Raw genomic sequence first — 25,459 nt, 5'->3', positions numbered from 1 at the left:
TATTGATTATCACTGTTGCCGAAAATATTTAATTTTTTAAACATACTTTAATAATTAATGAATACCTAAAAATAAAATATTAAATGGTAAACCTTTGTTACTAATAGCTGGATTATAAAGTTTGAATATATATAATATACTAGCTATCGCCCGCGACTCCGTCCGCGCGCAGTTAAAAAAAATCAATAGGGGTATGAAAAATAGATTTTGGCCGATTCTCGGACCTACTGAATATGCTCACAAAATTTCATGAGAATCGATAAGCCGTTTCGGAGGAGTACGGGAACGAAAACTGTGACACGAGAATTTTATATGTTAGATAGCTGTCGCCCGCGACTCCGTTCGCGCGCAGTTAAAAAAAACTAAATGGGGGGGGGGGTTCTGAAAAATAGATGTTGGCCGATTCTCAGACCTACTGAATATGCTCACAAAATTTCATGAGAATCGGTCAAGCCGTTTCGGAGGAGTTCAAGTTCGAACCCCGTGATACGAGAATTTTATATATTAGATACACCTTTGACTTCCTAGTTAAAAAAAAACTTATAAATAATTAAAAGAAAAATGAGAATAAAAAAATATTAGAGACGTGTCACGATTAGTTTTGGGCCTTCGGCCTTAAGTCTTCGGGAAGTTGTAACATTGTTATCGCGGGGGTCTTTTTAATTGGGAAAAGTTTCTTTCAGAAGAAAAACTAGAGTCCCCGAGCACCCCCTGTCGGGAAGAACGGGTGAATTTGTGAGTGGCCATTACGATAGAAATAGTTGCTTGTATAATAATCTTTTTTTGTGACTAACTTATGATGGCACTGTCTTGTTATATTTTTATTAATTTAATTCCATCATGTTTTAACATAGTGTTTAATTTATTATTTATATTTAATTGCTATGTAAATTTAAAGATATAAAAATGATGTTTCACATAAGCTACTAGGCTTCGATAATAGTTAAAAGGCGAATTTCTGTACGTTATGTTTTCAAAAACGTTAAACTAATGGAGCTTAATAATGTTTTAATATAACATAACATTTCTTTTTATTTGCTCTTTCCACTCACGTTAAAAGAATACCGAACTTAAATAAACTTAAATATTTGATGTAATAACATTTAACGGCCAAAGCGGCACCTATAGCATTATTGCTACTTGTCACGTATATTTCGCCTCAACGAACACTTAACAGAGCAACTTTAGGATAATTTGATTGCGTTGCCTCGTCGATAATGGAAGCGCAGACATCCAGGTACGTGTGAATAGCCGCCGACCGACGTAAACCTTCTCAAAACAATGATGACACACGACTGGCCGCCTCACACACGCAACGACCATTGTACGGCGTCGCGATAAAAAAGGTAATTATGAAGGTTTTTATTACGACGCGCGAGGGTCGCGGACTTTATGACGGTCTGTAGACAACAAAATGTAAATGGTACGAAACAAAATTCACGAGGAAACGATGTTATACAAGCGCGACGGACGACGGTACTCCTGTTCTCATTAGACCCTAATTACGAGCTCCCAGCACCGACCTTCGGTGCAAATTCGAAATTCAAATTTTTCTCCCGTTCCTTGTCCCGCTCACGAATTCTGATTTAAAACCAATAAAAGGAATCGGGGGCGGTTCGAATTTTAAACGGTTATTGTTTCCTTTTTATGTTAATGGCCAGTATTGAAATTGTACAAAACCGACATTCGGATATTAGAACAGATCGCGTAACTTCGGTAACGACCGTTGCGATGGAGTCGCCGAACGTTTTTATTGCTGTTATTGCCCTCGTTGCCTTCGCATTGAGTCGAGATTGTTTTTCTTTTTAAACTCGGGATGTTCTTCGCAATTTCGCAAGCTTCGTGTTATTAGCGTAAGGCTCGGTAAAAATATAATAATCTCTATGGAGAGCTTCATTAAGACATTTTAAGAGGCTCGGCGGCGATTATCAGGCCTGATACGTTGCTCGGCAACTCTATACTACGCTAAAGCATTTTCCCGCTTCCTCGTCTTCGAATAAGGGCCTTTGTAATTATAACTCCTCTTCATAATGATTTTAAAGCTGGTTTTATTTATTTTTAATAAAAAAATATACCTTGAGAAGTATATATCGTTAACGACAGGAATCGTTTAATTAAAGGAGGATTACTTACTACACAATTCATAGTGGTCAATGAAACTCACTGAGGTTCCTCATAAAATATTATTAACTATCGGTGATCCAACTACCAGCTTCAATCTAATACCATTATGTACATTCTTATGAATTGTGGTATATATTTTATGACATACTATAATGAATATAAAAAAACATAAGTCATTTCAACTTTTGTAACAAAATTAATAAAAAAACTGTATGGTTTAAAAACATAAATGAAAACAAGAGACAACTGTCACAAAAGGAGGCGTTAACGGGACGGCTAAGAACTAAGCCGTCCCTGGGCCGTTTGAAAGGAGTTAGGCGTCGCTCATAGGCTCATCGGCGCGTGAACAGTGCCCCGGGGAAAACATTCAAACATTAAAACCTTCCGCACGCTCGCCCACCTCGCCATGCGTTACAGTCACTGGACCATATTTTAATGTCATGTTTTGTCTACACAAAACGTCATGTCTTCTTTTTTCGCACGTGCTACGCCGCGGTACCGTGTGGCCCGTTTCACAAATCGGGAGAGCCATTAAAAATAATGATGCGAAATTTTACATGACGGTTTCACATGCTCTTTTGTGTTTGTCGGGATATGATAGTGGGTGATATTTTATTGTTGAAGTCGAAATCGTGTTTACAAAATATTTACATACTTTAGTTTTATAAAATAATCCTATTGATTGTTATGCAGGTATATAAATTACGCTTCAGTTCACAGAATGAATATATTCCTAATATTAAATAGTATTTAGAAACTGATAGCGACTTTAACAAGCGCAATTGAAAGCCGATATCTTCTTGATAGCTTTCATAATGGATCAAGCGCGAGTCTTGTATATCTTAAGCTTGTTGCGGTGCTAATATGTATGTCTCCAAGATTATATTGCTTTGTACCTTAACGTGTGCATTTAAGGAAGAAATTATTTATCACTTTATAAAATTTAAATATTACGAAAATTTTATAATATCAGACCTTCTCATTATTATTAACTTTTTAAGAAATATATTAAATCATTGAATCTTATAGACTAAACCGACGGAATAATACAGCGTATTCTCGACATGATTTTGCCTGCCATGGGAGGAGCGGGAGGTGCGCAGGGGAGGGAATTAGTAGCCTACGTGACCTTACTAAAGATTTTTGTCCCCGTAAAATAATGCCTTGCTAAGATGCGTGTATGGAAAATTACAAACAACCTGGTAGGTAAGAATGAAAAATACACATCTTAAACTTGCTAATAACAGGTTTAAGATGCCGTATAAATAAAGCATCACTTACCCGGAAGGCACTTTTACTAGAGTTCAACTCTATCGACTTGTAATGAGTTATAACGATTATTTTATACAGCAAAATGATAATAAGGTGTCTCACCGGATGCACTGTGGAGGAGTTAATGGAGTCGATTTCAAATCACAAGGGCTTAAGGTCGAATGCAAATGATTTCACGTTATTTTCTGAAATGAAATATATCTTTAGCAAAGTACTTTAGGTCTATTTATCTACAACACACCGTTCACAAGTGAAACAGCCCAATTTTGGCCTGTCAAAAATGTCCGAACGACATTAACATTTTCCTATTCACGAACACAATCCGTTACGTGTTTTTTCAATAAACATGTATAGTTTATTGAAAAAACACGTAACGGATCCTGAGCCTATATTGGACGGCGTTCGATAAGTTGGGTATAAAACAAATAAATAGGAGGAGAGGGGGGATTCTCTTTTATTTTCCCGTCGGCCAAGGCACTGGATTGTGCCTGGCCGCCAATGTTTACGTGACCCCGCTTTATTAAAATTCCTACTTTGGTTCGATTTTATTTTTCTTCCTTATAAGACGCTGCTCTATGGTAAACTTAATTAATTTTAACTACGCCTCGCTACGAGCGCCCATCGTCTATAGTTACCGAATACGTTTTACTTCATTTAATATTTTTTTTAGCTTACTAACGCTTTAAAGTTATTATTATTATGTAGGGTACCATTACATTTTGAATTTTATCTCTTAAATGATAAAGCTTTGATTCCAAAATTATAATTGATACTAAAACACATATCGGATGACTAGTTACATTATTAATTGCTGATATCTCTCTATACAATAGATTAGTTTTTAGATCAATATTGCAATTTTTAGATTGATTCAAACCGACTAAAATATTCATTAAAAATAATTTATATAAGAAAAATGGTTCGATTTTTGGGTTTGGCATTGATGATGGCATCTTAAATTATTAATACGACAATATTTAATATTTTCAGAGACATCTTATTAAAGAGTTTATTCGTTAGTCGTTAGATTTAAAATGGTTCGGGCGTTGCAGTCGTTTCTTCGCAGAAATGGAAGCTAAGACTCTTGCTTAAAAGTTTTAACTGTTGCGGTAAAACTGTATGCAATACATAAATGTCAATTATTAGACGATCTATAAGTTTTTGTGGAAATTCGATATTAAAAAGTTATTTAAATGGTTTACATTGATCTTTGAGGATAAGGAAGCGTGGAAGATTCTCTATGGATTATGATAATAGTCGTATAATAGAAATAGAAATGACAAATTATTACAATCTTATCTTAGTAAAGTTAGTTAACTTTACAAAGTAGTAATCATAGAGTTATAAAAAAAATAGACATGTCAGTTTCATAAACTTAAACTCAGAAATATTTAAAAATAATTCCATAGATTGTAAACGTCATTGTCAGCCCGTGAAATGTAAATATGATTTTAAAAAAAAACATAAAAATGGTAGAAAAATGGTAGTGTTAACATGTTATTAATCTCATTTCCTAATACACAGAGAATGTCTTTAAAAAAGAAAAACAAAACGGGTTTAACACTCTTTTGATTTCATGGAAATTAGGGCACGAGGAGTAGCCTCTAGAGAGAATAATGTCAGTGCAAAGAACTACGTTCTAAGTATTAAGCGACAAAGACTTTGTACGAAGTAAACTTAAATATGTCTCATTTGTTTTTTTTAAACGCGTGAAATTCTATAATATCGTACTAATTATTATTATTATTATTTGTAAAGTATTGGTTACTGAGATTAAAACAGATTTGAAATCAGTAATTTCTCTACCAAATACTCGTAGGTACATAAACTATAACGAGGCTATTGTACTAAAGTCTATCAAAACCGCTTTCAATCTATAACTTGGGTGTGCGGGTGACAAGTCATCATTTCAGCTCATTGTCGTCACATTGTCGTCGGGTTAATGAACAGGGATACCATTTCGCCCGCACCTCCCCTCTCCACCTTACCCCATACTTTCGTTATAACTAAAATGAGCCACGACCTGTAACCAAGACATCTCATCCCCGGATTAATTACGCGTTTATTTAAAGCATCAATCTATATATAGATATCTATAGCTATGTAGTATTGAAAAAAATCATATTTCGTAAACGTGATGTATTCATGTAGCTTATAACAAAAAAAGTAATTTTAAAAAATTGTGTCTGTCTGCCTATCTATATGTGTGTCCGCAACGCCGCGTTTGTTTCAGACAATCTCCGGGGCTGATTTTGACTAGAAGGCAGCTGATGCACGCGGATATATTCTAGACTACTTTTTTTCTACGCTGACGAAGTCACGGGCGCTCGCTAGTTATTAATAAACCTCTTTGCACCATAATGCGTTAGTTTAATACCTCAAATACTAGGTTTATGTTCAGTTTACGGCAAGTTATATTGAGTTTGCGGCTGCGAGCGTTTAATTTTATAAACGATGTTGTATAATGTTACAATATGTTCTAGGCAATACATATTCTCATATTAAGTATATATTTATGCTTTAGACAAGTTAAATTCGCAACACGATAGAGAAAATTAAAACGCAACATAGTCTATAGAGAAATTTGATATTCAATCTCTTAGTAAAAAAAATACATTAATTTTAATCATCATCAAATCATTAATGATTCAGTTTATTCTAATAATGATTTCTGTAGTCATTATTCAGTATATTTAATCTTACTAATATTATAAATGCGAATGTTGAGATGGATGTTTGTTTGAAGGTATCTACGGAACGGATCTACGGAATAAATTTGGCACAAAAGTAGAACATAGTCTGGAAGAATACATAGACTACTTTAAAAAAAATCTTTTAATTCCACGCGGACGGTGTCGCGGACGATAGCTAGTATATACACACTCACATGTTTATAGGTGCCAGTCGTAATGTGAAGACAAGTTCTCTAAGGTATTACCTTCTAAGGTACTACCACAAAGCATTGACAGAGCTATCCAGATTATCATCGGTGAAGTCGACGACTAGCTCGATCTTTAGTAAATAACGTAGCTTCAAGACGTGTCATTGTGAGCGGGCCGCGTTGGTGCCTCCATCTCGAATACCGTCGCAGTAATACCGACGTCTCTTACGCTATTACCTTGTGAGCAGATTAAATTATATTCAGACGTACTGGCCTTAGATTTATTAAACGTCTTAATTGTTGTAGCGTCACTGTTAACTGACATATAGTTAAGTGCATTTTCTAGAACTGAATTTAATAATAGGAGTTAAACGGATAAACGTTAAAAAGCAACAAATTAGTAACATAGAAGTAACAAGTGAAACGTCACTCGAAAAGGCGTGTAATAGGCCATCGATATTAATATATCGCTGATTTGAATCCATCAACTCGAATAGACGGTGACTTGGCTTATAAAGTGACGTATCACGCTATGTAACGCCGCGTCACGGTGACTCTACTCCGACGTGACGCCGGGACGTGAATTAATCGCCACTTGGAGCTATTCCTTACGGCTGAAAGGACCTGGTGACTGATAAACGCGTTGTTTGTTCGAGGAAGCTCGTCAAAGTAAATTATTTCTCGCGCAAGGTTCCCGCTGATTTATTTAATCAACTGCTGAGATTGTTTTCAATGAGATGTTTAATTAAATTGTTTAGTTATATTTGAAATTCTAAGCAGTAGTGAAGAGTATAAAAGTAATTTAAATATGTAGAAATAAGTATTACTTAATTTTAAAAGCTATTGTGTATTTTATTGTAATAAATGCTAAGAGAAGCGAAGCCTAGTATGAAATAATAGCTTCGTAATATTCCCTCATAGGCTATTTGTTTGATATTTCTCATCGGGAACAGAGCGCTTCTCTATTAAATAATCTGCTGTATCCACGAAGATTGTGTCATTACCTCGATATCGCTGTGATAATGATAGTTATAAATCTCTGCACTGATAATATATAAGTAGTAACCAAGATGATTAAAACATAATGTTGAAAGCTCAAATCAAAATGTATAATAAGTTTTTTTTTTAATTTCACGCTTATTTAAGTTGCGGTATACAATTTATGTAACTTAAAGAGTTTTTTCTTAATAAAGTACTAACGTTAAACGTTACTTTTTAAGTTTTTCTCTGTATCAATACAATGTATTCAAAACAATATTTACTTGTATTGAATTTATATCACTTTTATGAACTTTTCCGAAAACATTTCATATTCTTGTCCAATAAATATGAAATTTCTGGCCTAATTTTATCGTTCAATATTACATCTAAACGATTTGATACTTAATTAAATTCGTATTTCATATCAGAGAAGCGAGCACACAAGTGAAATTCTTTTTTTTCCACATAGTTGAACAATCCCCCCGGGCCAGGGCTTAATGTAACAAGGCCCGTTGAGGATATTCATGGAAATATGCCTCGGAGACAGGGTTGCGACATTTATATTTCGTTGATTTATTTTAAAACGAAATTTGATACCTTACAAAATATAATATTGACTCTTTATTCAAGTAACATTATTAACTATGAAAATAATTATTCAAAGAAAAACATGTGTCGATTTCAAGGAATTTACGATAATATATATTGATATTTTGTCATCCCTGAGATATGGAGGCCTTCGTTGTTACTAATTGGGTATTAGACGTAAGTCAGAAGGTCTTTCAGTAATGATTTTTTCCTAGAAATGTTTTTGGCAATAAATCTCAACATATCACATAGATTTGAAGTTAATGTTAATTCTCAAATTTTATGTAAATATAGGAATTTTCTAGCGAAGGTGGGAAGATATTAGTAGTCGTTAGCGTGTAATATGTAATAAAAAACGAAATTTATTAATCAACAAAGTTTTAAATGTCATTAAAATAAATAAAAAAATTAGAAAAAGTAATAATCGTCACAATTGTGGAACTTCCAAAACATCGCAAAAAACTTAAATTGCATCAAATTTGAAGATCTCAAATAATAATTATATAGGCTGCAGGGGAGTGACACGCAGCCCAGTTCTCACCCTCGTCACGGCGTCACGTCAACAGCGGCGAGCGTGTTGCGGCGGAAAGCGTGTTGCGTTAGCCATCGTGACAGCGTGTTACCGACGAATTTAATCAAAGTAATATCGCGGCGTGTTTACGAGATCTATGGTTTAATGATTTGGCTCTAAACATTGCGTTTAGCTCATACGAGTATGATATGTTTTAATAACTAGGAATGTTCTTATCTCTATGGAAATTATGTTTAAGCTCTCTATTTATTTATTATTTAGGACATGACTTTTTTATTTAAATTTTTTTTTCATCGTTATAAAATTTAAATCTTCTTGATTGTTATGACAAATAAGTTGTAAAATAAAATATTATTTCTCGACTATTTATGAAACATAAAAAAAGCAATAACAAATTAGTCAAAAGCGAATGTTATTGGGACTTAAAGTGTTGAGGACTCTAGAGATGTGCAGAGTGGAGCGTATGAACAATTCAAAATAATGATTCCAACGGACATGAATTTAATACGTTCAATCGTTTGAAGTACCGTCGGAATACATGTCTGGAATAATAATAAAGCAATGATATTGTTACAAATAGTTTTTCGCAATTTATTTTATTCTTATGACATATTATTTTTAACTATCAAAGGTCATTCAACTATTTATTATAGTGGCTAATTAATAGAAAACTCGTATCGAAGTAAGTAAAAAAAAGCACATTGTTTCCAATACCTATTAAACAAACAAAAAATGTTATCTTAATAATAAAATGTTTTTCTTTTTTAGTATTTAGAATTTTATGATTATTTTTTTCTGTTTATACGGAATGAAGTTATTAACTTTGGTTGACTTTTGGATGTGACATGAAGAGAATTTGTCGTGCAGATATGATCGAGACGCGGAGAGTGGCAGCGGGCGACCGCACGTGGACGTCGACCTTTGCCCGCGGCGCCGCAACTGTCACGTAACGTTACCGTGACGACGTGCTCGCGGTCACGCTCCGCAATAGTACCGTGTCTAACATGTCACCGAGATAAGCACGCTTACAATTCAGATAAATATTTGATGAACGACTTGATATTTGGGTATTGAAAAACCTCAAATATATCTATAATTTTATTACGTTGATCTTATTTAAAACATTTCAGAATAAAATACCGTATATAGGTGTGTGTGTTAGGCGTGTGCAAGGCGTGAAAATAAAACAAAATAGTAAAATCAAGCTTTTGCAAGCGTAAGAGCTCGCTCCACTTCCAGCTCTACAACAGCTAACAACGTAACTCGATTGACTTTTGTTCTTTGCTAGCAACGTTTCTTTACAAACCAGCCTATGTCTGTGACATAGAACAAAAGTATAATGGCCACTGTTCACAAGTCGATCGCAATTTCCCAGCTATCTTGTGAAGGCATGGTACGGCGTCACATGACGAGACGGGTCTACTACGACGTAACGTTATGGGAATGCTGTGGCGTTACGCTACGGGTCCGCTACGACGTTACACCACAGTTTCGTAGCGGGACGCGTTAGGTCTATCTCCACAGATCCTTAACTATGTACTGTAGTATACGTTTCGTTATCTATCAAACAATATACCGAGATTCAGAAATATGGACCGAAGCCAGATAAGGTGCGGTCGAAGATAAAATTTCGTGAATCATGTCAGTGTGGTGTGCGCCCCGACCAATGTTATTCTAGTAGAACAAAGTTCCAATTTCACAGTTCTACTATAGTTAATATGTTCTTTGATTTATTAGTACTGTCTAGTTTGACAGATATCTGTGTCATAGGAAACGTTTACATTTAATTATTCGTTTTAAATTTTTTTAAATACCTACATAAAGAATTTATTTTACCACCCATCAATATCTAATCTATTATTATCATTCTACGCTTATCTATTCGGTCCATTGGTGCAATAATTTAGTTTATTTATAATTATATAATAAAACATCTTTATTACCTTCGTGACTGTACCAAATCTTTGTGACTATCCACAACGTTTTCTGTTTACAGAATAGAAAGTACTACGCAAGATTTTATGTGGTAGCGTTATCGCGCTTTTAGTTTTTATTACTACAATGAACCAACTATCAAGTTAAAAGCTTCCGATGAAATCTTAGTTGGCGTTTATGGTTACAAGGAAGTAATACGAAAATACATAGACGTTAAATAACAAATTTAGTACCGCTTTATTTCTTTGCATTACAAAAGGATAAGCTAAATAGGAAGTCGAGTTGAAATTTTAAAAGTATTATCGAAGAACATATGAATAGGTTTCAGGCTACTGCGATTTTCGTATGAAAGTGAAGCCATCAATATTTTTTGTGAATAAATATTTATGAAATTTCAAATTTACCAATTTATGTCTTTCTTAGAAATAATGGATGAATTTCGTGGTGTCAAACGCTCACACTTGGAAAGACCGAGTGGTCGGCGCCCAGTTGGACGTCCCAGGTATCGCTAGATGGATGAGGCGGATAAAGATCTTCGGAAGCTACAGGTCCAGGACTGTGGAGACTTTTGTTGGCGGAGGCCAAAGCCCACTTCGGGTCACTGCGTCACCCTAGTTAGTTAGTTATATCTTTCTATATTTTATCATCAAATCATATCTTTACTTGTCTGTATGTCAGACAGAAATTGGTTTCATATCCTTGCAACATCATACTGGGTTCGTTTCTTACAAAGGACAATAAAAAGGGCATCCTAACCCGACCCATGATTATCTTTTGAATTCTATCTATGTCGAGGATCACGGAGTTTTTAACTGCTGTTTCGGCTATGTGTTGTGTATTCGGAGTCGCGAATATCAAAGTACATTCAATTGTAGCCGATATTTAAAAAAATACGTTCCACAAATGTATCACCGCACGTCTTTGGTATGAAATTAAAATTGCCTGATCTGAAAATGCGTATTCTTTCAATTTATTTATATGTGTAATTTAAAAAGAAAAGTTTAGCATTTTTTTACCAATTGACAATAATGTTAATGAATGTATTGATACTCGACAATAAAGATTTCAGTATCGTGGCAAAATCAATAAAAAAAAATAACTATTACAAATAATAATTTTGTAATTTAAACGAGGTCATACCTCTATCTCTTTTTATCGAAATAACGAATTGGTAATAACAGTGTATATATGACATATTCGTAAAAAATATTCAATATTATTTTATATTTTCATATAAATGCCCATTAAAGAAGTGTATCGAAGGGTACAGCTCTATTCAGTATGAACCTTGAAGCGTTGAAAGTACATAAACCCTATTTTACTTGTTTCACATCAACAATGGGATTATATAGGCTCAGGGAGTGTTAAGCGAAATTTTGCAAAGCGAAAAGGACTAACGGGGTCTGTATTATGCGATTACATTGGATTCCAGTTCCTAAAGAACACGCAAATTCGATTTTCCTACAAAATGTATTCATGTTTTATTTTATTTTTTACTCAGGAATCGTCTTTTGTTTCTAAAATTAATTAAATAACAAGTGACATGAAATTTAAAGTCCGAATTAAACAAATAAATTAAGACAAACAGTAACCTAGAGTCTATTTTTTATGTAGTTACAAAATAGCAATAAATTATTGGTCAAATCTTGTTTAATAAGTAAAAAACTAAACAATATTTAAAATGAAATAGGCACAAAATACCACGGCTTATAGCCTGTCCATTTATAGATGTCAGTACTAAGAGTCCACTAAAACATTTGAAACAATAATGGCCTGTACACCTCCGGATAGCAAGTCGTGACGTATCAGTCATTTTCTCACCCTTTGTTGATAATGCGTCATGAGGTGCTATACGTCCTTTGTAGACAAGGCAACGTGAATTTTCCGCAATATAATGTCATAGAGGATAGTTCACATCGCCGATATTTGTATCTCTCATTGTCGAAGCTATTCGATCGCAACCTGTTTATAAAGATCGTCGCGAGAAAAGTTTTCAAGATGGCGGAGCAAACCTATATAGTTGGCATCTAGTCGCTATGCCTGTAGTTACTGTACTGTATTGTGTTTACGGGTGTAGTGCACATAACGCGATGCTAGCGACGCAACCATACAATATTAGTTTCGACGATTTACTTTGCGTTGTGTACGAAGGACCTAAAACACTCAACACAAAAGCGGCTCGTGTGACACGTGGCGGGTAGGCGTCGGTTCTATTCGCTCCCTTAGAGACCACAGACAATACGTCACTGCGACCTCGTGAGACGCTAAGCGTCAACTAAATTGGCGATATTTTACGATCCAGCCGTTACTGGCGCCGTAAAGAGAGCGGGTTTGCGGCAATTTTACGATAGTTATCGCCGTGACCTGCACCCTTATTACGGTGAGAAACGACGCTCCGTGCCGGGAGATGATATTCTTCTCATAATATTCATTCTTTAGTAGGTTTAGTGCCCACTTTACTAATCTACGCCGTTACGTAAACTTTTAGGTTTCTTAATATTTACTAGACATAATACAGATAGATGCTTTAAACATCAAAGTCAATTTATTTTAGATCTTAACAAGTATTTGTAAGTTCTAAACTAAATTTTGGGATCCTTATCATATAATAACAACAAATATCATTCGCGATCATAAAATATATTTTGTATGTTGTGTTGAAATAAAAAATGGTATCACACGATTAAAACACAAATTATTTACGTATGTCTAAGGGAATAAACATCAATTATTATTTAATAAACAAAGCGTAACCATAAATATAGTCAATTTATCACAGTTAGAGTCTCGATTTAGAGCGCGATCATATTTTGTGAGACTATTCTCACAAAATATGATCGCACGACCGATCCCAGCACTTGGTTCCGATAGCGGGCTGAATGTTGGATTAAACAGACGTTTATCGACCGTTAGCAAATCCTCGCTTCACCACAAGTGATTTCGTTATTTAATAGTACTCATAAAAGTTATTACTCAATATGTTACAGTTATAAAGTACCCGACATTTCATTAAATTACATCTATGCAATGGTGAATAACATAAGTAAAGCTTAACAATGTAATAAAAAACGTAACAAGCTATTTTTAACATCTTAACTTGTTTTTTAAATTAAAAACGTGTTAAAAAAAACTGATAAATTTTTCGTAGCATATGCTACGCTACCTCGTAGAAGCAGTAAAAATAGTTTCATGGCATCAATAACAAATTCTGTATTATATATTTACCCGATAATTTAAATGTTAAGTAACAAAAAACAAATTTATTATTTTATAAAAACCACAAGTTTGAACAAAGTACATCGTTGAATAATACTAACATGATTCGGAGTAATTTTTCAATTTGTCAATTTTAACATCAAAGTATAAATGCGAGACTAAAACTCCGCTTAAGTCAAAATTAAATCCTCGACAACCATAACGCAAAGAAGCTCATAAAAATGAGTTTATCGCCCGCCAAGGCGCCGTTGGTAATTAAAGCGAATTAACAATTTGCCGCGCTGTTCGGTACATCTGTACTTAATAAGTTTATCGTTCAATAATGACAGAATAGGCAGGCGTTTAAGGCGTAAAAAGCTTAATATGTACATAAAGACAGCTTCGCTTAGGCAACTAACAAACCGCGCAGCGCTATTGCGGAGTTTACGGTCTAAACTCAATTAAAATCCGTCGAATTTGGAGCGGGAACGAAATGAAATTAAACTTGCGTCACACCGAGACGCTCCGTCGCGTCTGCGAATATGATGTGCAGAGCGGTGTTGGATCGACGTAAAGCTAGTTTCACACAAGGGCAGAACTGTGGGGAAGAGACAGCGCAGTATTATTATTTTTTAAACGCACACTTACTGTTAAAACAGTACTTTTTAACGCACACACCGTGACAGAGTAGTATTGAGCAGTACATAGGTTATTCTGAATCACTGTGCTACCCTCGTGGGAAAAGAGCTATACACTAAGACATAGTGTGGTTGACACGAATATCACGTTATATTCTATCAATAGGTTAAATCAAGGCAACTTACATGTTTATAGCTATTGATTGTCATTTCTTGGTAATTTGATGAATGAGTAAGGTTAATTTGTTTTGTAGATATTTGTTATTGTAGATAGTTTTATTCAAATTTAAATTATCGATTTCCATCTGAATACTTGATATTTGAGAAAAAATTACAGATGCATAGTAAGAAGTTCAATCCACTCTGACTTTGAAACACAGGTGAAATTCACTTTCAGTTCTAATACCACGTAAATCTTCTCAGCGCCGAAACCTAACGACTGCGAGAAATTTATTTCACCGTGAGAGCCTTTAAATTCTTTCTCTCAGTCTTGCAGCTTCAATAAATTTGTTTCCAGTGACTAAAGCGCATGTCACTCAAAATTAAAAACGTAGAAATAAAAAAAGGATACCAAAATTATAATAAAATACAAAGCTTAAACTTCTGTCCGATATAAGGATGTAAGACTGAAGGTAAATAGCCCATCTTAATATAAATATCACATTAGTCATCAATACTGGCTACTAAATATTTGAAATTGTTCTTTACAAATGTCAACTACACATGGTTGTATTGTTTTTAAAATAAAATGGATTAGAACATACCTTTACTCGCGCCGTCCGGTCCACGCAGTATGGAGCACTCCTCTATAGTGCCGTACGGCGTGAACAACTGGCGCACATCGTCCTCCGTCTGCTGTTTGCTGAGCATTCCAACGAACAGCTTCCGATCTGCGGCGAAAAAACACCATCAGTTTTATTAGAAAATTCCACAGAACGCAAAACCACAATAAGCCTAGCGGTGGTGCGTGGAGCGGCGGACTTACGACCCCGTGCCAATTGCATATCCCCAAAAAAAAGAAACAAAATGAAAACTCGATAAAATTGAGTTAGGCGGTTTCGCTGATGACCGGGCGAGTGCGAGTGACGGGCTTTCCATTTAACTACATGTAGCGGACTTTTTAACAGTCGGGTTTTGTACTAATATTAAAACTTGTATTATTACACACAAAATGTAAATTGAAGAGTGGAACAAACGCGCGATAGGTTCTTAGAAAGTTATATTTGAAACGCGGCAAACTTTACAACTTATTAAGGATTCAGTATGTTATTGGATGTAACGATAAGTTTGAGACTGGAATGACAAAGAAATAACATAAGTTAGTTTAAGAGAATATCTCGTAACTTTTTGTTGTGTTATTTAAATAACTTTTTGCTGTAACAAGTTTTATCTTACACAATGCATAATCAATTAGTTGGCAAATTTGAGCGAAAAAGTAAACAGTGAATTTTTGAGAAAATTAAGGAGTTTAATAAGTGATGCAAATTTTAAACACCATGTATAGGTGTGTTTGTCCCGTGTCACGCCGCCGCCCGACACGCGACCCGCGCTCGCGGCATCACCCACTGGTGATGACTGAACAAAACAACCACAGCTTCTATAGAACACATATTACACACAGTTTAGTCAAAATGAAACAACGAACAAAATTCAAACCCAGACCAACACATAATTAGCACAATACACTAAATGGTGATGTTTCAAACGCAGAGGGTTCCGTAGGAGAGTAGATATTCAAAATAAATAGAAATTAAAAATATAACATGGAACAATTTAAATTGCACACAAAGAAGACCAGGTACTTGAAAAGCGAACTACGGAGCCCTCGGGGTGTATAATTCAATTAGCTCGGGGCTTCATTGCTCTATTTGGGCGACTTCTGCGCGAGCAAACTTTTTGACAGTTATCAATAAATTATACAAAATGTCGGCACAATCAAAAAAGGGACAAATTTTGGCGCGTACTTTTGCGGCAGGCTCTTTACAGAAATCAACTGTTTAGTTTAAATTAACGACAAAATAACATAAATTCACACTAATTAAATCTCCACAATGAATACGAAAATAAAATATATGTCTTACAGCACGACGATTACTAAGTGCAGAGTGAGAGTATCAATTATATGTTCTATGTCGAATCCACATTGCGGTGGTGGAATGTGCCTTGTGCGGGCTAAGTCATAGGGGAACTGGGGGATATTGGGTGAAAGAATACTCTAAATAGTTTGTTATCAAAAACAATTGCTATATAAAAAAATAAAAAGTTTTAAAAGAATTAAAACAAAAGAGAAAATAACATTGTCTAACTTTTTCCTTTCAAAGCTTATTTAATTAATGCTGGCAAAATTAAATCGCATCTGTCGCATCGCCCTCTTCCCCCTCGGATTCCGTGCTAATCGGTCGTGTTGTCAGTGTCTGTGTTGAATTTTTAAAATTATTTATTCAAATTTAAATCGATCATATAAAATCAATATACCAGGAGAACATAAGAACCAACAAGCTGCTACTTAAGTGATGTCACCCACTTTGGCAGAATGAGACCTAGCTACGTGAGGAATAAAGACAATTAGCGTCTCTTGCGCTTGTCGTCATTACTGCTGCACGCACTGTACTTAGCCCCGCCCACTAGGCTGAGTGAGACTGTGCTATACGCACACAAGAGATAACTAGCTGCGCCTGAGTCTGTCGTCGCGTCTGCCCCGCTTACCTTAGGAGTGAGTAAATAAACATATATACACAATTAACTACGATTTCGTCCAGTCATTGATTCAATAAGCCTACACTAAGATGTCACAACAAAGAACAACTGCTTACCAATCGCAGAGGGCAGACAAAAACTTAGCTCAATTATCACAATTTGATTCTGATTCAACACTAAATCGCCCGGTAAATAGTGGTGAAGGAACCCTTACACCCAGTATGAATATCACACAACGTAACAAACGTACCAGGGAAGTTTCCTCTCCCAATCAGTTAAATATCTTTAAGGATGAGATCATGGACTTAATCACATCGCTAATTGGCGGACAAAATCGGGAATTAGAGGCAATAAATAATAAATTGCAGGCAATAACCGAATCCAACGCCAGAATCGACGATGCCATCTCAATTTTAACCGCTCAAAATGAAGAATACCGAGGTAAAATAGCCGATCTTGAAAAGCGCGCTCAGAAGGATCGAGAATACATTACCATTTTAGAGGACAAAGTTGAGGATTTACAAAGAACTTCACGTAAAACTTGCTTAGAAATTAGAAATGTTCCCAAAAAATCCCAAGAGTCCAGAGAAGAGTTGATACAAATGGCTGTAAGTCTTTCAAAGTCCATTCATTTCCCTTTAAACGATCGTGACATTAATGATATACACCGTGCGAAATCAAAGGGCGACGTCGAGAAAAAACCCACTATCATCGTCGAACTTAGGTCCTGTAATCTGAAAATAGACTTCCTGAAAAAGGTGAAAGACTTTAATCTCAAAAACAAAACACGCCTGCAAGCTAAGCACCTTGGATTCACGAGCAACGAAGACACACCCATCTTTGTAACCGAGCATCTTACCTCTAAGGGGGCACGACTGTTTTTCCTGGCCCGAGACCTAAAAAGAGCTCAAAAAGTTAAGTACTGTTGGACCTCTATGGGGAAAGTTCTGGTAAGGAAAGATGACACCTCTAAAATTGTCCTTATCCAACACGAAGCTCAGGTTCATCAGCTAATGCAAGAACTATGACTAACCTTAAGCTTAAGTTCTCTGTTAATAATACTATTTTTCTTACATATTTATTTTGTACAAATTTCTTGTGAGATAATATCAAATACTTGCAACAGACATACACTAAAGCCGTTATATCACCATTCGCATACAAATACACATAATCCCCATACACACAACCAATCACTTCATTACATACACACAACTCAAGCTCACCTTCAAGTCAAACCAGAACGTAAGTGGGATAATAACCTACGAACTTACCCTGATACCGTATGTGCTCTTATACACTCAAGGGTATACTTACACTTCACAATACATAAACAGTTTATATCTAAACAAAGCGCACTTGTACATCTATACCCATTCTACACACTATCTTGCTTGCCATTATATAATTTACATAAATATACATATATATCCCGTACATATAGATACCTATCTTTTTCCACAGGCACACTTCACGCCACCCTACAAGATTATTTAAAACATATTAGTAAGCAAATAAACATCCCACTATTATACATTAACGCTGTCATTGCACTCATATATTATTTTATAATTCAATACCACACAAAGCACAAACATACAACACTTTACACACAATTTACTACCGGACAAACTGGATTAATACATGAATACCGATACAATCCACGATCTAACTTTGTTACTATAGTAGTACATTCCACCTACCTTTCCTGTAACCTTAAGAGTTCTAAATTAATTCTTAATGGATAGTTTTAATACATTAAATGAAATAGATCATATTAATATCTCTGAGTCACTAAAGTGTAATATACAAGACTTAAAAATAAAGGTGGATAATTCTACACATAATTTTATTGTATTAACACAAAATATTAGAAGTATATACAAAAATTTTGACGACCTCCTTCTCACTCTGGCGCAAATAACATATCATATAGACATTTTAATCCTGACAGAATGTTGGTTAAACTTAAACAAACCCATTCCACAACTAATGAACTATACTTCTTTCCAAACCAAAAACCATATTAACCAGAGTGATGGAGTAGTTGCATACATCAGTAATAAATACTCAGTGAATTTCAGAGAATTAAACCTTCAAAACGCCACCGGAATTGAGTTATATACATCTAACTTTATAATTTTAGGTATTTACCGTTCCCCATCATTTCCTAACTCAAGTAATTTTATTTCATCTCTTAACAGTCACCTTGAAAATACTACCCCCTGTCAAAATATAATGATCGTAGGTGACATTAATATCGATCTGATTATTTCTCCTGCAGAGACAGCCCAAGAAAGAACGAATAGAATAAATTATCTGAACATGTTATCATTACATGGGCTACTCGCGACTCATAATTTACCGACAAGGGGAGACGGTTGCCTCGACCACGTTTTCTTGAGACACAACAACAAAGACACGGTTTTTACCGCAGTATTAAACACAACAATAACAGACCACTGTCTTGTTCTGTTATCTATATTAAATAAGGGTGTACAAACTGTTCCTAACAGGTGCAAAACTGTGGTTAATTATGAAAATGCTTATAAAAGCTTAATAAATAATGATATGTCCTTCTTTAATACCTTTAAGGACCCTGATACTTATGCTTTTGCACTAATAGAGATGGTCAGAACGGCCTTACTATCTAACACTAAGAATATTACTGTCACTAATAGTAAAAGAATTATAAAGCCTTGGATAACCCCAGGTGCCTTACGGTGTATTAGATTGAGAAATAATATTTATTTAAAACTTAAATCAAATCCCCACAATCAAATCCTAATTATAACTTATAAGCGATATCGAACCTTCTGTGTCAATCTTCTAAAAAAACTTAAAAATAAATATAACAAAGATAAAATTAATGCCAGCGCTAGGAACCCTCGCGCTTTGTGGTCTACTATAAACGAAATCACCCACTATAAGCCACCCAAAAGTTCTAATGCCCACTTACTTAATATTAAACCTAGTCCTCAAGTTTCTGTAAATTATGTAAACAAATATTTCATTAACATCGGGAAAACTTTGGCTGAGAACATCTCTAATAAACATGTTCCCTCTCAATCAAGTCTCACATATGAGTGTCATCCGTCTTCTTTTGTTTTATTGGAAACTGATTGCAAGGAAGTAGAATCTGTTTTAACATCCTTAGACTCTAATAGTGCTCAAGGCTGGGATGGAATTCCTACATCCTTTTTAAAAAAATGCAAGGATTTCATAGTTCCACTAATCACTGAACTTGCCAATCTGTGTTTTAGAACAGGAACCTTCCCATACCTTCTCAAGCGCTCCATTGTGACTCCTGTGTATAAGTGTGGAGATAACTGCGACCTAAGCAACTACAGACCTATCTCTGTCTTGATTTCTATTTCTAAAATTATTGAAAGACTTTTGAACTCTAGAATAGTAAGTTACCTGAACCAGTATGACATTCTATCTGACTCCCAATATGGCTTTAGAAAGGGTCGATCAACGCAGCACGCTATTTCTGATCTAACATCTGTCATAACAAGGGAAGTTGATAAAGGTATGAAGTGTCTTGTGGTCTTTCTTGACCTCAAGAAAGCCTTTGATACCGTCTCTATCCCTATTCTCGTACGCAGGCTTGAAAGTATCGGATTCCGTGGAACTGCTCTCTCGCTTCTTAGAAGTTACCTTAATAACAGAATGCAAGCGGTAAAAATTAACGATTTCATTAGTGTAGAGGAAAACGTAACTACTGGAGTCCCGCAGGGCAGTGTCCTCGGACCAACACTATTTTTAATATATATTAACAGTCTCTGCAACTTAGGTAGCCTTGGGGGAAGAATTGTGTCCTACGCTGATGATACAGCCATCATTTTTACTGCTAACACATGGAATAAGGTTAAGTTGGAAGCTGAGAAGGGACTGGCTATTGTTAGTAGATGGCTTAAAGATAATCTTCTTACCCTAAACACCCAAAAAACTAATTATGTATGTTTTGCTCCTTACATAACATCGCAACCCCCACCTGATTTTGACATTAAAATTCACTCCTGTAGCACTTCTTTAAACACTTGTATTTGCCCATCCATCCAGAAAGTTAGCAGTATTAAGTACCTTGGAGTGATTGTGGATTCTAGATTGTGCTGGTATCAACACCTGGAACGCACTATAGGCAGGGTAAGGAAGCTCATGTGGATCTTCAAATTATTAAGACGTGCTGCGAATACTAAGGTGTTAAATAATATATATATAGCTCTCGCTCAATCAGTAATAACATACTGCATTTCAATATGGGGCGGTGCAGGAAAAACTAACTTTCTAGATTTAGAACGGGCACAAAGGTCCTTGATCAAAGTGATGTACAATAAACCTTTTAAATACCCCACCAAAACCTTATACGAAATTTCAAATTTGCTCTCTGTAAGAAAACTATACATTTTACATTTGATTTTAGGACACCACAAGACTTTACCCCTTGATAGTAATAAACTCAAAAAAAGACGGTGTCATGCTGTTGCCCCCCAATATCCTGCCCGCACTGTCTTTGCCACTCGGCAATATATATCACGTGCCCCTTATGTCTATAACAAAATACATCGAGTACTATCTATATACCCTATGCAGCTGTTTGAGTGCAGGCGCGCACTAAAGGATTGGCTCTCTGCCCTTACCTACGACGAGGTTGAGCAAATTCTTACTAGAACAATTTAGTTTTGGCTCTCATTGGACCCACCACAAACACACACACACACACACACACACACACACACACACACACACACACAGACACACACAGACACACTCAAACACACGCATAAATCTCACAAAGAATTGTTAAAATAATTTTTTTTTTTTTTCTCTTTATGTTAAAATGTAAATCTAAACTGCTATGTACACTGGAAGAGCGAGGCATTCCCTACACAAGTGTCTCTTGACTACTTTTTGGGAAGCCCCGGCAACTTGATTGTAAAGATTTACTTAAAATAAATACATTTTTATTTTTATTTATTTATTTATCTGTCCATTATCTTCATTAAAATACGACGGTCATTAGGAAAATGTGTTCTAAAATATTGTGTTAAGGGAAGTTTTGCAAATTTCAATACAGTTAAAAATATCTTTACGAGTTGTTATTACATTACTTCATTTTATAAGCATATTCAAAATGAATTTTATTAAAAAATACTGATCATCTATGAAATATAAATCACTATTTTTACACAAAAACAAAAAAGAATCGCGTAAAAAAGAAACCAGAAAATTCAACAAATTTACAAAATAATAAAAATATAATAATAAGAGGGTGTATTTCAAGGCACAGTCCAGTAGATTCGACGCGGAACGATCTCACTTGCGCTATTTCAAAGACAGTGATACAAAACAGAACAGCCTAGGGCACGCACAACAAACTCTACCTGGGTCTGCCTAGGCGCGCCGCCCGCCCGCGCCCCCTGCAACACACAAACAGGCTACACACCACCACTACATCCCCCCACCACTTAGCTTCACTTATGTCATTGGGTATCTATGAACTTAACTACAAGTGGGTGGAAAGTTTTAGTGTGTGCTTGGAATTATCATGTTTGAATTTAATCAATATCAATATAATAATAGGATTACTTTTTAACATCTGATATAACCGCTAACGCCTGTCATATTGTTTTAGTAAAATAATTAATCCAAGTCCTCCGCACAAACTTTTATCTCTCTCCTTACTATCATCAATGTTGACCTAATTCTTAACATAGATTACAACATCATAGTTACGTTATCTTCTATTAATAACGTAACACACGTAACTCTTTCATTTTTCCTAACTTGTGATTGGAGTGTTCTTAAATAAAAATCCGCCTCTAAAATCATCTTTTAAAGTTTTATTTTTGGGATAATAATTCTTATCTGAAGTAAAAATTTCCTCAATAGCAAGATTATTTTACCAAAGCAGAGGTTTAGACATGGCAATAATACAAACAGACAGATAAAATATATTGAATATTATAATGTTAAAATCTTTATGTACCAGAAGCCACATATTTTCTCTAAGCTTATGTACGATGAAATAGAGCTAAGACGCATATATATATTAGGGTGGGTCAAAAAAATCAACTATTTTTTTTTTTACAATTAATACGGAAAAATGGGTTACTAGGCACCTTAAAAAAATTCTCACCAAATATGAACTCTTAATTTTAATAGGAAGATCCTCCGCGTCGCAGTTTTTCATTTTTTTCTCAGTCCAATAGAAAAAAATTCATTCCTCATCATTAATTGGTCGTACAGAAAATTTTTTTTAAGAATTTTGTAGGAAATTTAATGCTCTACAAAAAAGATATCTTATGTTTTTTCCGTAAACCTCACCATTTCACTAATATTGAAGATTTAAGATTGATTATTTTAAGTCAAATGTCACTTTTGTTTATGTATTTTATAACTCGACAAGAAATGGCTATTATTGAATGCGCAATAGAAATTTTTGTAGCAAATTAACTGCTCTATAAAAATGGTATCATATGTTTTGGCGATTAAATTAAGCGTTCAAAAGATATTCATCATCAAACTTTCATGTATACCGATTTTAAGAGTTTAAGAGATCATAACTTGTGGAAACACTAGAAATGCTGTAGAAAATGTAAACAAATAAAAACAATATAACTATAAAGAAAAATGTAGGTGGCGCTAGTTCACAAGGGAAACAGAGTAAATAGAATACAAAACAAAAATTCTCTACAGAAGAAATTTTCCCAAGGACAATATACAGCTGTAGTGGAATTTTTTTTTAAGACGTTTTGAAGACGTTATAAAAAAACAACATGATCGTGATTTCTAATGATGAAAAATAAAAAGTTTGGAATTATTGAATAAAAATTTTGAAAACAAAATTCAAATAATACTTACATTAAAGACAAAAAATGAAATTTTCTCAAAACTGATAGATTAAATTGAAATTTTTCGATTATTTGATCAAAAACTCTTAAAATCGGTATACATGAAAGTTTGATGATGAATATCTTTTGAACGCTTAATTTAATCGCCAAAACATATGATACCATTTTTATAGAGCAGTTAATTTGCTACAAAAATTTCTATTGCGCATTCAATAATAGCCATTTCTTGTCGAGTTATAAAATTCATAAACAAAAGTGACATTTGACTTAAAATAATCAATCTTAAATCTTCAATATTAGTGAAATGGTGAGGTTTACGGAAAAAACATAAGATACCTTTTTTGTAGAGCATTAAATTTCCTACAAAATTCTTAAAAAAATTTTTCTGTACGACCAATTAATGATGAGGAATGAATTTTTTTCTATTGGACTGAGAAAAAAATGAAAAACTGCGACGCGGAGGATCTTCCTATTAAAATTAAGAGTTCATATTTGGTGAGAATTTTTTTAAGGTGCCTAGTAACCCATTTTTCCGTATTAATTGTTAAAAAAAAAATAGTTGATTTTTTTGACCCACCCTAATATATATTGATATTAAGAAAGAAGGAAAGAAATCAAAAGAAAAGTTGTTCATTCGTCATGTGCTGCGATGGATACCGCAGCGCCGATTTTCAATGAACCCTAAAATAGGAGAACAGTAAATAACATAAAAGAAAAACTTTAAATAAGATATTAAGACATCTTGACTACAAATTTGAATTTATTCTCTACATTTTTGCCCACTATACCCAACCCAATGGCTACGATACTTTGTCATTTTTTTTGTAAAAAAAAAAATGATTCACATTTACTCGAAATGTAAGCGGCGATCGCTTTGTTGGATTCAATGAATTTTTATGTTCATTAAAGCGACTGGGATTCGATACCAGGATTACTCTGGCCATAAGCTCGCGTTCCTGGAATAATCGTTACAAATAGAGTACAAATGGATTGAAACAAAAATGATTAACCAATTTTTTACTGAGTATGCTTGTAGTACTTGGTTACTATGAGTATGAATTAACTTCGTGAAATTTATGACTTACATCTGTAACAAAATTCACTTGCCATCGTTTCCTTACGATATAATAGTTAAACCGAGCATTACATAGAACAAGTTTACTCGGTATTCGTGATAGTATCTAGGACAAGGTAATAAGGACACGGCTAGTATAAAAATACTCAGTACCTAAGGTCGAGTATTGAATATTAAAAATAAAACTAGAAAACCATCGTCGTATAAAGGTCAGTGCTGCTTTTTTATATACATCTAACGTTTTTTATATTATTTTATAACGTGATATAAAGAAATCTGGTATTTTAATAATACTTTATAAAATGCAGAAGAAAAAAAAAGGCAGAAAAATGCTGATGTAAATTAAGTGCACAAAATTAATAGAAAACTGTTATATTACATTATTTATATTTTAAATATAGTGTCACGAAAATACTTTCACAACATTTTCAGGCTTTTCACCTAATGTTGCACAAAATAAGGCAACCAGTGAACTTAATTAAAATGTTTCCGACGAATTTCCGGCTAAAGACGTGGCGCTTGGTCCCCCGACGTGAAACAAACGGTCCACCGGGAAACATGTTTCGGCACACGTACTCGCTACGTGTCCTGAAACATTGTTCGAAAATATTAGAACCGGTGGCGGACGGTCATTAAATTCAGATTTATACCCGGCCAGCCGGATATCTCTCCCGTGCGACTCCA

At 34.7% G+C, this 25,459-nt stretch overlaps 1 protein-coding gene across 2 annotated transcripts in view; it reads right to left on the bottom strand.

Annotated features, from left to right (window-relative positions):
• The window catches only part of LOC106715963 (CUGBP Elav-like family member 4), a 423,044-nt gene that overhangs the window by 79,969 nt on the left and 317,616 nt on the right, over nucleotides 1-25,459 (bottom strand). For both annotated transcript variants that reach the window (XM_045678517.1, XM_045678518.1), the window contains one exon: nucleotides 14,911-15,036. In XM_045678517.1, the coding sequence (XP_045534473.1) occupies nucleotides 14,911-15,036 (126 nt within the window). The remainder of the gene's footprint in view (nucleotides 1-14,910; nucleotides 15,037-25,459) is intronic.

Source organism: Papilio machaon, chromosome 7, assembly GCF_912999745.1.
Source record: "Papilio machaon chromosome 7, ilPapMach1.1, whole genome shotgun sequence".
Taxonomy (NCBI): domain Eukaryota; kingdom Metazoa; phylum Arthropoda; class Insecta; order Lepidoptera; family Papilionidae; genus Papilio; species Papilio machaon.
The sequence above is the reverse complement of the archived record's forward strand: the minus strand, read 5'-3'. Positions and strand labels throughout refer to the sequence as shown.